General features: G+C 41.0%; 1 protein-coding gene across 6 annotated transcripts in view; it reads right to left on the reverse strand.

Annotated features, from left to right (window-relative positions):
• The window catches only part of LOC133346416 (uncharacterized), a 187,844-nt gene that overhangs the window by 102,335 nt on the left and 68,151 nt on the right, over positions 1-17,358 (reverse strand). For all 6 annotated transcript variants that reach the window (XM_061557959.1, XM_061557956.1, XM_061557957.1 and 3 more), the window contains exon 3: positions 13,205-13,305. In XM_061557959.1, the coding sequence (XP_061413943.1) occupies positions 13,205-13,305 (101 nt within the window). The remainder of the gene's footprint in view (positions 1-13,204; positions 13,306-17,358) is intronic.

A 17,358-nucleotide genomic window follows, 5' to 3' on the forward strand; every position in this document is an offset into this window, starting at 1 on the left:
AAGTTGTTTATTAAGGATCGTCTGGTATTCAAATGCATTGTGGCTCTTTAAAACCATTTTTTTATGAAAGTCGAAAAAATGGCTCTTCTTGTTATTTTGGTTGCCAACTCCTGTTGTATACCCTCTGAAACCTGTCCAAGTTCATGCCAGAAGTTTTGTACAGAATGGAACTAGAGCAGTTAGCCTGGATTTGACCACAATAATCGTGAGCATTTGCGCAATCACTGCCATTATGAGATGTAATGTATGTTGCAAGCCTTAGAGGTGTTAGTTGCATGCTCTACAGGTGTTTTTTTACTTTAAAATGATAGCCTACTCTCAAGGTCAACCCCAATATATTTTTTAGCAGTAATTGGCAGACTCATACCAGCAATCAATATGGTCTGATTGGCAGCTGCTGTCTCCAGTTTTTTATTACCTGGACATTACACAATCCTTCTAAACATTTACCGCTATGCAAAGTTGCCAGTCACTGGTATGAAATGCGTTGCCAGTAACGATTGCTGTAAAATTCTCCTTGTTTTGCATAGCATTCAGGATTGTTCGTAAAATTGAGCAACATACTACCTAGAAGACCAGGGGCTGCATGCAGAATCTTTAAGGACTGCTTTGTAATGTTATTCACACGGCATTGCAACTCTTGAAATATTGAGTTTCTTTTTTTACCGAATTCGAAAAAAAAATGGCTCTTCTTGTAATTTTGATTTCCCACCCCTGACCTAGTCGAAATGTACAGATGTATGTTGAACTTCGTTCGCACCGAACGTAGCCAACCGTGCTAATCAGGGGTGCAGAAGCATTGATGGAACAAACCGTGTCTGTTGGCAACACGCCTCTACTTACTACAGACCCCATGACAGTCGTACCCAACGCCATACAAAAACGATTATGTTCCCACAGGCCCTACAAAAGTCTGCTTATGTCGACGAGCTTCACAGAACATTACAGAACATCACCACGAGCCACACAATACATGTTTGTTTGGCAGCCCTATTTTAGTATAAATATGTTCAGTCAATTACCTTCCAAAGTTGGAATTGGTGTCAGTATATTTAGTTTCAGGTCGTATAAACCTTAAGAAAATTGTAGAAAATGCAAAAAAAAATCTTGACATTTTGGCCTTGCATTGTTCAAGTGACTTATTTAAATAAGCCATTATTTATGTTACATGTAACATGAGTGCTTTAATACATCTACACATATTGATTGACAAGGTCTATACAGAGGAATACATCTCATTCATTATCATCTTCTCCACAAAGCAAATCATGGGTGCCTCTGGCCCCATAAGACGGAGTTAAGGGACAGAGCCTTGTAATGCCTTCCTGTGAACATCCATTAGCATATGCCAGTTCAGTACACATGACCAAGCAGACTAAATCTGTTTACAGTCCAACTCCTCATAAGCAGACTTTGTGCTTGTGGGCAATAATGAGAGTTTGCGTCATTTGTGATGTGTGTGACGCACAAATAAAAATAATAAAACGAAACATGAGCGTTTGCAGCTGTGCTCAGGCAATGTCACCAAAACACAAAGGGGTTTTCAACGTTAATGTTTCTCACGTATCTCTTTGGGAGATAAAACATCAATGTAAAACAGTTCTCCTACATAAATAGAAAATGAGAGTGTAAAATTTACATCTACTGAAAACTTTCAACGTAAATTGGGATCTCAATTCAGACTTTTAAACCAAATTTCACTGCATTCTCAATTTTGCTGACAAGTGCCATAATGTGTGAGTTGAAAACAGTACGCAGAGAGGGCATGACCACACAAAGCCAATGAGGCACAAGGCAGCAATAATGATGGCTATACTGCACTACACTGATGATGCCTAACAAAGATGTTCCGTTGCCTCATTGTCCTTCTGCAGTCTAAATAATATGGCCACAATTTTTACTCTTTTGTATTGGTGGTTTAAACAAAGCTGTGTGTTATGAATGCTGCACATCATGTGACATGCAAGGCATGATGGGAGGACTGAGCCAATGGTCACAATCGCACCTTTTTGCTTTCTCAACGTGACGAATGTCATCAATTACTGCTGTTATTTCTGGCCTACATGGACTTTTCTTTACAAAAAGTGTTGCGATGTTGTTGAGTACAGTATGCCACGATAGTAATGCCCCCCCCCCCCCCCCCCCGTTTTACGTCAGGGATGCGTTCTAGAGAGGTGCGACGACGAATATCGAAATTTAGAGGGTAGGTGCAGGCGAAGGCTGAGGCAACGGATACAAGAAAGGATGGATGCTGTCAGCGACGTAAGCATCGATTGACACGACGTAAATCAGGTAGTGATATTAATAAAGTGACGACGTATTTGCGAAACGACGTGGGGGGGGGGGGGGGAAGACGCAAATCGGGGTATTACTGTATACTGTATGTGTTTACAGCAAAAACAATGGCTCTGCACAATGACCATAATTCGTAATTAAATAATCTTAGTTATCAACTCAGCATTCCTATAAAATGCAAATTATCACCAGCTGTTGGCCCGCTGTGTTTCATTCCAATTAATGAAATTGAGAAATCTGGAAAGTACCAATTTCAACAAGAAATAGCAACCATTCTTTAATACATCAACCATGCAACGTTACAGGAATTAACTGAGGGCACACCGTGCCCTAATCCAAGGCAACACAGTATTCTAGACCACACAAATACCAACGCAAACCACTCCCTCTACTCCGAGTTGGACCGTTAAACACCTGAACCTTGGCTATTGTTTAATCCAGTCCTAACACATGGGTTTTTCCAAAATCCTTGTTGAACGCCTGTATTTGATCAATTATGCACAATGATGTTTCTACGACCACTAGGAAGCAGGTTAATCTACCTGGGAAGTGACAATTTGGGTTCTAGGATCAGAAGCATGGCCTCGATTTGCATCCAAAAACTTCATGTTGGTAAGTACGAGTTTGTGAGATTGGAAGGTCCAGGATCTGTTAAGATATCACTCGCCGCTGATGCTAACCGTGGCCAGCAATTGAACTCAGACCGCCAAGTTCATAGCACATTGCATTATCCACTGCACTCCTAGCACGAGTTAGGTTAGACTGTTTAAAGTAAAATCTATTCCTTCTAGATTTGAAGCTTTCGTGACTGCAATGATTCATACTCTTAGTTCTTTCGGTAAAGTCACGTAGGTAAAAAATGAAATGAAATTATTATTATTGTTTTATTTTTATTAATTTTTATTTCATTTTTTACCTACGTGACTTTACCGAAAGAACTAAGAGTAAATATATTCCTGTTGTCATTTCCATGTATTGTTTGCATTCACATGGCCTTCGAGTAGACCTTAGTGCACATCTCATTTCCTCACTGGCTTGTGCAATCAAAACTGATTCCAGGGTGAGCCCAGGAAAAAGCGTGAGGGTCTCTCGTGAACGCGAGCTCCCGTGTTCGCCTGGTGTCAGCACCTGTGCCCACTTGGTGAGTCGTCGGCCTGCAGTAGGAACATGGGCCGTTCCCAACAACCGCTCTTCACTAACCGAGCCAGCAGACTTCATAGCGGTCGTGCAAATGCAGCGTGGTCATAATCACACTTTTGTGCAGATGCATGTATTTAAAGGGATATTTTTTTCAGGAACTGATATCTCTTCAAGAGACATTTTTAAAACACACTAGGGGGGCACACTTTTCTACACGCCAAGTAATGCGAGAAATGCTTGTCGTATGAAAGTTAATCAGATGTTTTTTTATTCTCGAAGCAGGAATTTCAACCAAATTAGTGAAAAATACGTGCCGTAAAGTAACACTCAACTTCGGCGTATCAAGTAAAAATATAATACATTGTGATGTTTTGTATGTTATTTCCAAATTAATCTCGGAGAGTGATCGAGTTAAGGGAGTGATGTCACGCATAAACATATCTCAAAGTCCATCGCCACGGTGACTGTGCAGCACGACGGCCAGCTCCCCAGGCTGGCCTAAACCAAGTGTGCTGGCACTTAGTGAAAGGCTGTCCCCTAGCACAGCTCTAGATCGCTCGCATCGGCACAGCACTGAAGATTATGGGGCTTGTGAGATGGCTGCTTGGCTCAGGGATCAGAGCACTGGTTGTGAATCTAGGCAGCTGCCCCCTGTCAGACTAGGCTTTCAAATGTAGAAAATCAATGGCCTCAAGCTGGTCACCAATAGCCGCACATCCAGATATCATCATCATATTCAGTTTTAACTTAATTATAGTTTATTCCTATCTGACACTTTAATATTTCAGTTGGACTGACATGTCACGAACATTATTTGCAGGGCGTGTAATAGGTGTGCCCCTAATGTGGATAGAGGTGTCTTGAAGGGAGATGTAGCTGCATGGCATCATCGTCTTCGGATGTTTTTCTCATCAACAGTGATGCATTGTGAGCTGTGAAAGTTCTGAATGGAAATGACGTCCTCTCACAATACGACTCCGATATCACAACTGGATTATAATTGGTAGAAACTATGAAAAAAGAAAAGAAAACTGAGCTGAAACTAAATTTGGTGCAGGCTTATACAAGTGACGATTTTGTTTTGCCATATTGGGTAGTGGAGAGTCTCAACGACACCATTTTTTCCAGATAATTACGTGGCCTAACCCAAAGATCAATTATGATTTATACTTATAGTAGTGAGTTAGCAACATACCAATGCTGTGACAAACGAATAAGAAATATGAACATTTTGCAAGAAAATTTCACGAAAGCAAAACAAAGCGGAAAGCAGCATGAAGAGGCGCATACTTGGAATTACCCTCAAAGACAGGAAGAAAAATATTCTTTAGGGAACATATGCAATTTAATGATATGATATTGACTGTTGAGAAAACTCAGTGATCTAGGGCAGGACCTTGTCACAAGAAGGGCTAATGGCCGGTGGTTGAGAGTAACGATGGAATGCCATCTAACGTGGAGGACAGGTCCAAAAGGGTGCCCAACGTGGAGATTGAGCGATTAATTCAACGAATGTGAAGCTTGGGAAGGCCTTCATCCAGCAGTGGATAGATAATGGTTGATGACAAAGTTTTGTATCCTTACCACAGACAAATAAAAAATCTAACTTAATGATTAATATTCCTAACAATACACAAGATGAGATAAAATATGCCTCCAGTAGTTGTTTTAGCCACAACATGCTCTTAATTTATTTTTGTCAGTGGGCTATTTGTTTTCAATACACACCAAAAACTTACTTCACCACACCCTTTCTTCCTGACAGCATGCTGATGTCATGGAAACAACAGCACTGTGATGTTTGGGCACAGTACTCTTTTAATAAGTCATCATAGTAGCAGGAGTCTTAAAGAGATTACAAACTGGATTCTCATAAAAGTAAACTGCAGAACAGCATTCCTTAAACATTACTTTATGTAACTATTCTTAAGAAACTAGATTTTTTGTTTACCTGGTAAGGCCCACTGAGCATGGCCACAAATGATAGCCCAACAAAGTGGCTTATTACGTGGAAATTTATGGCAGACAAATACTCTCGACGCATGTTCTCAAATGTGGAGGGAAAAACCGGAGGACTCGGAGAAAAATCCATGCGACCATGGGGAAAACATGCAAACTCCAAATATACGGGTGTCAGGGTCGGGATCGAACCCACGACCTCCTGTATACCAGGCGAGGTAGTTAACATCTCGCCACCATGGCGCCCCATATACTGGTACTCTGCTTCATCCTTGCAGAAATTTGCTTCGAATCTATTTTAACTATGTCTTTAAATAACAATTATCTTTATTTACTCAGTAGGGAAGCCTCACTAAGTCTCAAGACTATTTCAGGAGGGTCAACGTGTGGGAGGAAACCAGAGAAACCCCCATACATACGGTGACACTAAAAGCTCCACACAGATAGATTATTAATGTACTGCCGTTGCCTGGAATTCACAGAAAGTCCACCCCATTCAACTATTAACCGGCTCAATTCTAATTAGCTTCCGAAATCCGATTCCATTTGGGGTATTCAGGATGATTTGGTCATAACAACAAAACACAGAATGACTTAGCTGAGCGTAAAGTATTAAAACATGGTTGCTCAAATTATATACTGTGTACAATTTTTGAATTTCGATCAATCATCAGGAAATATTGCTTACTTTTTGACTGTAGAATACTTGTAAAAGTGGAGACATGAACCGTAGGCATACGTGAGGAATAGTTACACAAATGTTGTATACAGGTGCTTCCTTTCAAACAGGATTTCCCAACCTCGATTCAATCCCAAGCCTCCATGTAGCAGCATCCATTTGCAGTCGTCTTCCCTGTGGTCACACAAACAACTACAAGGTGAATGATATAAATGGAAACACACACTCTAGTTGTGGGAAGAAAATAATTTGGGAAATATTGCACTCATGCCAAGGTAGCTAGATGGATAGTACTCTGCAAGCAGAAAGCCTCCGAACGGTAAGTCTCAATAAAAGCTGGGGTGCTCCTTATGGGCGCTACCAAAACACCAAATGTATATCTTTCGTAGTCTTTTTAAAACCTAATTGGTAGATGGCATATCCACGTTGTTTGGCCTCAAAGAGGAGAGCATTGAGAGGTCACGTAAATAATGAATTTCAAGTCGACAAGAGGCCGTGCGCCTGACAGTCAAAACAGTTGCTGGGGCTGGGAGCACGTGGGACTATGATAGCATCTTTTATTTAGTCAGTTATTTATTTTTACAAACAGTTCCTCGAGTTTCATTAGCAGCATTCAAAATTCCAGAAGCCAAAAATAAGATAACATTGGCAGAATAAATGTTCTGCACTGTCCTGCTCAGCTGCCCTGCTCGTTACTGTAAAACCTTTCCATATTGACAATCAAACATTTCAATATTTATATAATGCAATTAGGATTCACCGTAAAAAATTGCTCCAGTTCAAGAGTTAATTGTGTGCAATGACACCTACATACATTATTCTGTTAGATCCAACAGCGGGTCCAAACAAAGCAGACAACATTCCTCCAAAGGTCTGTTCTTACATAATTGCACAATCAGACTTCAGGTCTTCACCCAGGACAACGACCTCTGGATGCCACTTGAACGCCTCTCCCGGTAACCTGCCTCACCTCCATGCCATATGCAACAAGTCCTATCCATCACAACCTCCTCTTCTGTCTCATTACATCTACAACACTTTATTTCCACGTTCTGTTTGAACGTCCAAATTGTTTAGCCGATCCTGGCATGTTTACACTTGAACGTCATGAAATTCTGCATGCACCTGTTTCTCCTTTCATAGCCGTGTTGTTAAAATGGAGGTGACTGACCCATGCAGTAACACACACATTCATGAAACCACATAGATCACGTGAACTGTGAAACCCACCGATGAAGTATTTTTAAAAGACGTGTCAACTTTTATAAACTCCTCCACCGGAAAAAAAAAATCCAGCTCGTGTTACCCACCAACCATTTGGAATCGCCAAACAGACAGGAATCCATACTCTTTGGTTCTTTTGGTAAAGTCACGTAGGTAGAAAACTTATAGATCACGACGTTTCGATCCCACCTGATGACGATTGCTTGTGTTGCGATCGAAACGTCGTGATCTATTATTTTTCTACCTACGTGACTTTACCGAAAGAACCAAAGAGTATGGATTCCTGCAGTCACGAAAGCTTCAAATCAAGATTAGACAGTAGACCGTCGGGTCATATTCATCGTTCATTTGTCAATTCAATTTCCTCTCAAGACAAAGCTGAGAGGTTCTCAGAATGCAAAGGTGCAGCCATGCCATTGCTTGCTCAAGACACTGCTGTGGAAGGGCGTCCAATAGAGGGAGCGCCCGAGCTCAAGTAAAGCACCCACACTTTACTCCACCACACACACGTGAACTGCCCAATGACTCACTGTGGTGCACCCATATATATATTGCTGGGCGGAGAGGTCGTTAAGATATGTTCGTGTTATTTATATGTGAGACACACGCACTTATACGTCGTTATATTGAGCAGTGACTACTTTTTGTAATTATAAAGTACAAGCCACTGCAGCATCATCGCCATTAGCGCATTCAAGGCACCACATTGTAAAAAGGTTTGCAAGTGTCCTTAGAAAATTTTTACATATTTTACCTTCCCTCTATCTGCTCTAAATAAGGGCAAATGTCAGATTACTACAGTGTGCTGTATTTCTATTTATGTCTAAAGACAATATTGATAGGTGTGACCTGTATAAAACTGCCAGAGGCCACTTACTGTATATTCTTAAATGCAGCTTTGGGAGATTTGCAAAAAGCACTGTCACACAGTGAACCACACTTGCATATTATGAAAGTGATAAGAAAAATATCCTTTTGAAATTGATGCTGCAGCATTTTAAACTTTGGCAGTGCCCCACAGAAACCGTGCGGATTAAAACAGTTGAGTTTGTGCATAAATTGCTAAATTCTGACCCCTACTGGTCGATTTAAACATGAGCACGTTCGATGTTGATTTTTATTCCATTGTCCTTCTACATTTCTTTTAATTCCCAAACATGTCTCTATAGATGCGCCATCGACACTTGCATATTTATGCACGCCCATTCGTGACTGCAGGGTATATGAAGCACATGTACGTTGCAAGGCATCGTAAGCTTTGGTTATGTTCGTTCTGTTAATCCAGACTTGCTTGTGCAGCATGTACAGTGCTGTTATCAACACTCTCGTGATAGTGGCCAAAACACAACTGGCTGCATGACTGGGAGATAACAGTTTCGTATTCTCATGTCTGAAATTTCCATATGGTTTGTTTAAATGCCAATGTGTTAACACCTACAGAGACCTCACAAACTGTCCTTGTCCCATCATTCCCACCCCACGCTCTCTACACTCCAACCTTCTTCTTCCTAAGCACCTACGACTTAGAAGTGTCCAATCTGCGATTCCCTCACTGAAGAATAATCCAGGTAAGGCTCTGGATTGGCAATTACAGAGCAAACTAGAGAGATCTTGTTTTAGACACACGTTAATGCAGAATGTGTCTAACCAAGTGCACTGGTCTGGCCGTCAGGTCATTTGCCCGGACATTTGCATGACATGACTCATTGTGAAATATCCATGTGTATCCTCCAACATTACACTACGGTACTGCATACTGTAAATATATATCGATTCCCTCTGTATGTGTGTGTGTGAATAGCTAATATTCAGCTTTATTGTAAAAAAGTATCCGTTGTGATCTTTCACTGCGTACTCTATCAACTGCAAGGAGTAATAGTTCGCTCACTGGAGTTTTAACTGTTTAGATAACGCAGTGCAGCAGTTGAAACAAAGGGCAGGCTTCTTTAAAAATCGCACTCATGTCCACCCAGTAGGATAAATGGGTTCACCACAATTAGTCAATTGATAAAGTTGCGTGTGGTGTGGTTAAGTGTGGAAACTCCCACCTCTCGCACCACGATGGCGAGATCTTAACAATCTTGCTTGGTGTACATGAGGGCATGGGTTCGATCCTGACCCTGACCCCTGTATATTTGGAGTTTTCATGTCCTCCTCGTGGGCATGTGGATTTTTCTCCGAGTCCTCCGTTTTTTCCCTCCACATTTAGAACATATGCATTTAGAGTATTTGGATGTTATAAATGTCCACATGATAAGCCAAATTGTTGAGCTATCATTTGTGGCCAGGTCGCTTTACCTTGTAAAGAAAAAAAAAGAGTAAAAATAGTTTTTAGTCTTGAAAAATATGAGGCCAGCGTGGAATAGACCGAATATCCTCTGGAGGGGCCCTCTAGAGGTCCCTCTAGTGGCATGAGGAAGCAATTGCTGGTCTGCACCCTCACTTTTTGTTCACTCAATAAACTAACATTATGCAGTGATTGAAGAACAAGGCGCGGTGGGTGATGTAACAAGTGACATTGGGACGATTACTGGGGTCAGCGTGGGTGCCCGGCGGTGATCATTGCTGTTGTGGGGGACGACAGACAAACCAGAGGCCTGGTAAAACCCACGCTCAGTGTCCAGAACAAATAAAAATGCGTCACAAAAACGAGGCCTAGGACATGAGCATTCCCCCTTGCGCCCTCATTATGGGCCTCTCTCCTACAGCCCCCGCTCCCTTCTTCCTCACTCCTGCCACTGCCTCCCCCCATGGCTAATCTGATTTGTTTTTAATTACGTTCAATGAGCTGAAAAAAATCAGCTTCGTCACAGGGGACCCTCCAATTAGTACAGTTCTTTAGTGCCAAGTGTGTTCGACTGTACGGTTTCTGTTTTTTTTCTTCTTAAATCCGTAAGTTAAGCTTGTTTTGCTCCTGCTGCAGTTTCTAGCAATTACTACAATGAGCCAAGAATGTTTGTTTGTGTGTAACGCACGTGACGTCACTCCACATGCCGCATCCCCTGTCATTAATATTCATGATAAATCCTTTTTCGAAAATTCGCTTTAAGTTAGATTTTTCTTTATTTAAAGTGAATCTAATAAATAAGTATACACGAGCAACAAAGTGGATTTGGTGTCGTTATTTATTTCTTCAGCACTTGAGACAAAAGGTAAGTCTAATTTATGCTTCTACATTATAGTAAAATAGGCATTTCTCTGTGATTTTACAAATATTGTATCGATTTCCAATTTATTCCAACCCCAGCAACCGAAAGCAGAAGAGAATAAAGTATCAGAACAGTGAATTTGAGCAAATTGAAGGTCAGTTATGTAGAGTGCTACAGCGACATGAAGTGAGATGTTTTATGGTATAGTTTTGCGTAAGATTCACTGCCATTAATAGTGCTACAGTGAAATGCAGTGAAATGTTTGATGACATACTTTTGTGCAAGATTCACTGCCATTAAATTTACACATTACTCTGCTCAATTTTTACGTAAATATTACAGCTTCTGTCCTAGGACGGGCAAACAAGCTAGTATTATATATTGTTTAAATCCATACCATCTTTACCAGTGTTACACAAGTAGCAGGATATAGTATGACATCTGAATGGGTATCTTACCAGGTTATAATAAAATTGGTGTCACTCAATTTAAACTTAGCAAAACATGTTCTAATCAAATACGTTTATTTTTCACTTCAAAACGTATTTTAACTTCCATCGTACTTAAACTCAGTAACCACAGGTCTACTTGATTGAAACCAAATGTTGTTAGAATTACATCTTTTGTCAGTGACCCATGCTTTCATGTTTGGATGATACACATGAAGTATGACTGAACACACATTTCCATATAATATTCTGAAACAAAAATAAGGATATCATTCGTGTCTTGGAAAACAAGTCGGAGTAAAAGTGTTTGCCCACGCATAAAAGCATGACGAGGTGCTTATCTACCATTCACAGTGACATTTCCACATTCCCATGACCAGGGAAAGTACATCCAAAGAATAACCATGACAAACTTTTCCACAAAGTGGTACTCATGCCATTAATCCTTTAAGGATGAAGGGCTGAGTTGACCCTGCCTTGGATTTTACCCTGACAAATTTCAACTGCTCTAACTGCTGCGCCATAGATATATTCTTACCAACACACAGTTAAAATTTGCGTGAAAACTTTGTCGAATCAAAACTATAAATACATACAGAAAAATCATCAAACTATCATCAAAGAATAAATAGTACCGTATTTTGTACCACACCTGTTGTACGATGAATACAAATGTAGCACCGCACTTGTGAAATACTGTATGCTTAGCAATATGAATGCTACCGACTCGTAACTCCTCAGGGTGATACACGGAATGCTGTAGGGCAGTGTTTCCTCATGCGGTTCGTGGGACTGTGGGGCAATTTCAGGTTTATCCGGACAATAATGACAACGTTTATACCTTTTGTTTCGGACATTAATATTTTACTTATGCTATTTTCATTACAAATTAAGTTATGTACACTACCCATACCCTAAAATCTAAATGCCCCCCCCCCCTGAAAAAAAAACCTATAGCTGCGTAAAAAATATTTGTTTTTTATTATCGTCTGATAACATAAACCATTTTGCATTTCTGGTAGTTTGAGAGAAGTTGGTTGGGGGGTGGAGGGGGTATTCAGTGGAAATGTTTGCATCGGCTGAGTGGTCCGCGAGCCAACACAAACTTTTGAGAAACACCGCTGTAAGAGGGACACTTTGCGTGTCAAAAGGTTTAAAATGGAGAGCTCAATGCAGCAAATGGAGGAGCGCATCTGTTCAGCGTCGGAGCGTTTTAATGGGCCCCATTTGTTAGTGGCCAAGAGTCGCCTGCTGTGATTGCTAAAACTGATGCAGACTGTCCCGCACAGCACACAAGTCTAATCTCTTCGGCACACTGGCCACTAATCTGCCTCCATCGACGCCTCCATCCAGTGTTGCAAGGGTGCAATCCTGAGATATCTACACTTTACACTTCAGACCTTTGTATTATTGTTTTGGTTTTATAATTCAGCGGGAATCAATGCTCAAAGTATACCGTCTATTTGGTGAAGTTGTTGTTGGCAGTGGTGCACAACCACAGATATATTTTTTTTAAAACAATAACTGCCTTAACAAGTAAAAGTGTGCAACATGCGACGATAGGGGAATTGGCCTTATATGTATTATGTTTAAAGCCGTGTTGTTATCGACGAACTTGTTGAGTCTTTCAACTGTACAGTAATTTAGTTTTATGGCGCTTAAACTCGCCCGGGGCCCTCTGAGCAGCAAAGTACAGCAATGCATTGTAGTGAACAACGATTTTTTTAAAATATATATATACATCTGTAAAAACGCAACATTGTTCCTTAAACGTTCACCTTTTTTGTGACATTTAAGTTATATAATTTACTCGTTTTCACGTTGCAAGTGCAGGTTTTGAAACTTTAAATCTACCACTCTTCTAGATTTGAAGCTTTCGTGACTGCAATGATTCATATTCTTAGGTTTTTTCGGTAAAGTCACGTAGGTAAAAACATTAAAATTAATAAAAGTAAAATAAAATAAAAATCACGACGTTTCGGAGGCAACACAAGCCTCCGTCTTCAGGTGGAACCGTCACAGCCACGACAGCTGTATCAAGTACTCTTATTGCGGTTAATACGCAACACAGAATTTGTTTCGCATCCTATCTGTATATAAAACTTAACGGAATGCAATACATTTTACAATATGAACGAAAACAACAATACAAAGACCCCCGGATAGCCTCTTTACATACTGTTGGGGCAAGTGCTGTAAGCGAGCAAAAAGACAAACAAACAACAACGCGCACAAAGTTGGTGAGAAAACGAGTTTGAAACTACAGCTCAAAACAAAGCACACATTCCATCAAAAGAATTTGTTCTGACCTGACGTGGACTCAGACCTCCATCACCTCCACCCGTCGGGCTGTTAGTGTGACTTCTTCCACTTGTGTCCGAACTTAAATCATGCGGGCAGCAGCTGAGTCCTGCAGCCAAAGAGAGAAACCCCACGTGCCATTAGAAAACCACCAACATCACCACCACCACCACCACAAAATGAACACACAAACAACAACGCATGCCGCCCTATACCTTAGTCAATGAGTGCTCAATCGGAATGGTTGAGATTCGCGTGAACCATACCTGAAATCAACACCACGTGAAAAAGAACACCGTCAACGCCACCGCAAAAATCATCGGCACGCGTCCGCGACAAACACGCACGCTGACCCCTCTCGACGGCCAGGTCACCATGCCGCGTTGGCTGACCCCTGTGGACGACTGCGCAGGTGTTCACGCGGTGACTTCGGGGGGCTCACCCATACCGCCTACCAACTGCTGATGTCACATTGGGAGGGTGGGGGGCACTGGAGACCCTCCCACGAGCACCATCCAAACAAGCGCCCAGGGCAGGGCGTGGATCCCAGCAAGTGCGTGCACACCCAACCGTGCACGCGTGCAGCAACTCCGTGATTCCTTCGGGCATACATCTCTCCTTCACAGACGTATGAGCTCAAAAAAACAAATATTAAGCACCTCCCTACATCCCCACCTCCTGCTTTTCAATCCAACGCCGATGGAATGTCACCGTGGAAACTGACCCACGTCCCCCATTGTTGTCCACATGACATCAGAACACGTGCGCTCAGAGGAGGGCACACAATCGCAGCTGAGTCCAGTGTGGTGCAAATTGCAAGTCGTATCCGACTACCCAAGATCGTATAACATCGCTAATGCTACACAAACTCTCAACGCCTTTAAAATCACCTTTCTTGCCCAGTGCTCTGGTAGAGCTGCAAGGAAGCCATCAATTGGCTGTTTTGCAAGATGCCCGAAACAACATGAAGTGAACTCCCTTTCAGATTCACCTACATGTTGCGAAACAAGAAAAAGACTTCAATGCATTTCTAAAGTAAATGAAAACTGTTTTGGTACAAAATGCCTATGCTGTAGTATATAATTGAATTTGTAGTTGCTTTGTTAGCATGGTGGTACTACTTCTGTCGCATATACTGAATACAGTAGATGCAGCACACTTGCCGCAAATTCTGCAGCTGGGCTTTCTAAGGACTGCTGAAAAACAACCATTTGTTCCGTGTACACTACCATGATGAGGCAAACTGTGAGCAGCATTGCACGTTGGTGTTAAAACTCCACTTCATTTGACAAATGCCGGGCTCGCGTACACAAGCACGAGCATCAGCCACCAGAAATGTGTTGGTCTCTTTTTTCTGAACACTCACAATGGCTAGGAGCGGTAATCCATAATCAATTTGTCCGAGCTATTTACAGAATAGTAGGAATACAATTGAGGCTGTGAAACCACCAAAATCACATAATGCTGCAATGTTATGCTCTGCCAAGCCAAACGGTAAGAAAGAATACACGCTAGTGAGCAGAGTATTAGAAAAACAATGTTTAAGTCATATCCAGGATAATAACACTAAAACACCATTATGGTTTCAGGAAATAAAATAGCTCTAAGTAAAACAAACATGTGCGCTCTTATTTCACGGTACATTTATTTCCCCATTTGAGTCCCATTGGTGCTGGAGTACTGTAGCAGTAATTTGTGGAAGAAAACAAAACTCCACGTACAAAATGGGACGTAAGCACAACGCAATCACTGGGTGTCCAACAATATATTTAAATTTGAGACGTGAAAAATACTTATTTGCTAAAAGTATCCCACTCAAGAAGAGTATGATTTTTTTTCAATTGGCCAAGTGGCACAAATTGTATAGTACATGATTTGCAATCAGCCTATGAGTTAAAATCCTCGTCAGGGGTCAACTCAGCCTTTCCTTACTCGGAGGGCTGATATAAGAATCAGAATCTGTATTTATCCTGGAGAAATCCGATGAGCTATGAAGCTCTTTTTTCACAGATGTCCAGGAGGGGCGGGTCAGAATGTTAAAAAAATCAATGCAAAAACATTCGGAGTGCAAAGTATAGGAAAGGTAAGCAAATCACTAAAAATAAATACGTAAAATATAAAAAGGTATATAAGTTACAATTTCATAAGTACACCAATTCCCAAGTTTGCGGAAGGCAGCAGAACAAAAGTCAAACTGTCCCAGACCACACTAAGACAATACACAGTCCCTCAATGAAATTGTACATTAACTATGGATACATGGGTAAGGATGAAAGTAAAAAATGCAGTTGTATCCAGCACTAATCTTCTGCTTCAGGGTATTTTTACCGTACCACTTATTGGGGAAATCCACAGCGGTCGTCCTGTAGAGAATCCAATCACCGTGCGGTAATCAGGAAACGAGTACTGCCCCACCGTCAATTTAGCAAGAAAATACAGTTATGGTATTTTTTTCAAAGATATATTATAAAAGCAAATTTTCCAATTAGATAACCATTGTATATTTAGGCTGCATCAATGAGTTTAGTGAACCACTATATGCTTGCTCTTTTTGTTTTCTAACAGTAAACATGCACAGTAATTTAAATGATTCTCTAAAAACCCACAAGACACACAATGGCCAATGTTTGGGTTAAACCTCCAATATAAATTACTCTGGGCAAATCAATCTCCTGTGAAGGCTAACACTGCATACCTCTCTATAACATCTGATACATACAATTATTAACACTGTAGGCTTTTATCTGAATATCACCCATTTTATTTTATGTTGAAGGGCCAAACATTATAAACAATTGTTATGCGCAAGTGTCTTTTCATGGTTCATGTTTTCACTGCATTTTAAACCACTTCTAAGAGCAAACACGGGCCACAGTAAATTACTCTTATTCATATCTTCGTTTTCATACACAAACCAAGTAAAACACACCAGTACTCTTTATTAACAGTGCTATCCTTTTGCAGCTGCGAATCTAAAAAGGCCAAAAACATCCACAAAGTATCTTTGCTGAATTTATATATTGCGTAGTGTGTCATGATACATGGATCCAGCACTTTACATGACCTGCCAACCAAATGGTTGAGGCCAATGATTTGGCCGCAAATACAGTACCGTTGGTTAAGATGACCCCACGTAGGCCCGGGCCTTAACAGGTTCTACCAATTAGGCCCTGATCCATGGTCATAATGGTGGCTAGATGTTGTCTCCCTGGCCTGGAGTTCAACCCTGATGCCTCTACAGTATATTTGTAATTATCATGTTCAGCCCGTGCCATGCGTGGATTTTTCTCCAGGTCCTCCAGTTTTGCACTCTGCATTTAGAAACATGTGTTTAGATTATTTGGCTACCATACATTCTCACATATTATAAGCAACTTCGATTAGTTATCATGTGTGGCCAGTTCAACTCTGAAAATGTATTAATAGCTCAGTAGGTTTACTTGGTAAATACAATAGTTTAGTTTATTTTGAAAAAACTCCACACGTTCCTCAATTATAATGCCTTAAAAAAAGAGTAAATAAATTGGAAACGTTCTGGGCAATTGCCCTTTTTCACAGCACATCAATGAAGAATGACATTCGTATGAAAATTAGATGTAATTGGTAGGTAAATGAGTGCAACAACTACACATTTGTATGCATGTGTAGTAAAAAAACATCATTCACCACACGGTTCCGGTAACCGTGGTATTTGTGCCAAGCTAAGTTCACTTTGAGGTCATGCAAGGTCAATTGGCAGGAGCTCGTGGAATAGACCTACATTTTAAGCGTCAAGCAGCTGTAATTAAAAGATGTCCATCACTGTGCCAATGTGTTTAAGCTACACACGCTGATTATAAGCGTAACTCCTCTAAATTCCTTCGTTTTTGGAAGTCGGAAACCACCAACTGACCAATAGCAGCTTTCACCAATCTACTCCAGTGGATGATTTTTACACCACTGGCAACAACCATCAACAAATCCACTCATCTTCAGGCCCCTCAAGCGAAGGTTATGGGTGGGAGGGGAGGTGAATAATCACATTTTGCCATGGCAAGTTGACTGAGTAACCAAACATAAATAGCCATATAGTGGGCGATGAATCGTTAACAAACGGTGCTGCTCAAGGTGGACGCTAATAAAATGCTGGAGAGAATTCAAGGAAATTTAAAATAAAAATGTA

The sequence above is a fragment of the Lethenteron reissneri genome, chromosome 24 (genome assembly GCF_015708825.2).
Source record: "Lethenteron reissneri isolate LAM-NWPU_2019-01 chromosome 24, ASM1570882v1, whole genome shotgun sequence".
NCBI classification, from domain to species: Eukaryota; Metazoa; Chordata; class Hyperoartia; order Petromyzontiformes; family Petromyzontidae; genus Lethenteron; species Lethenteron reissneri.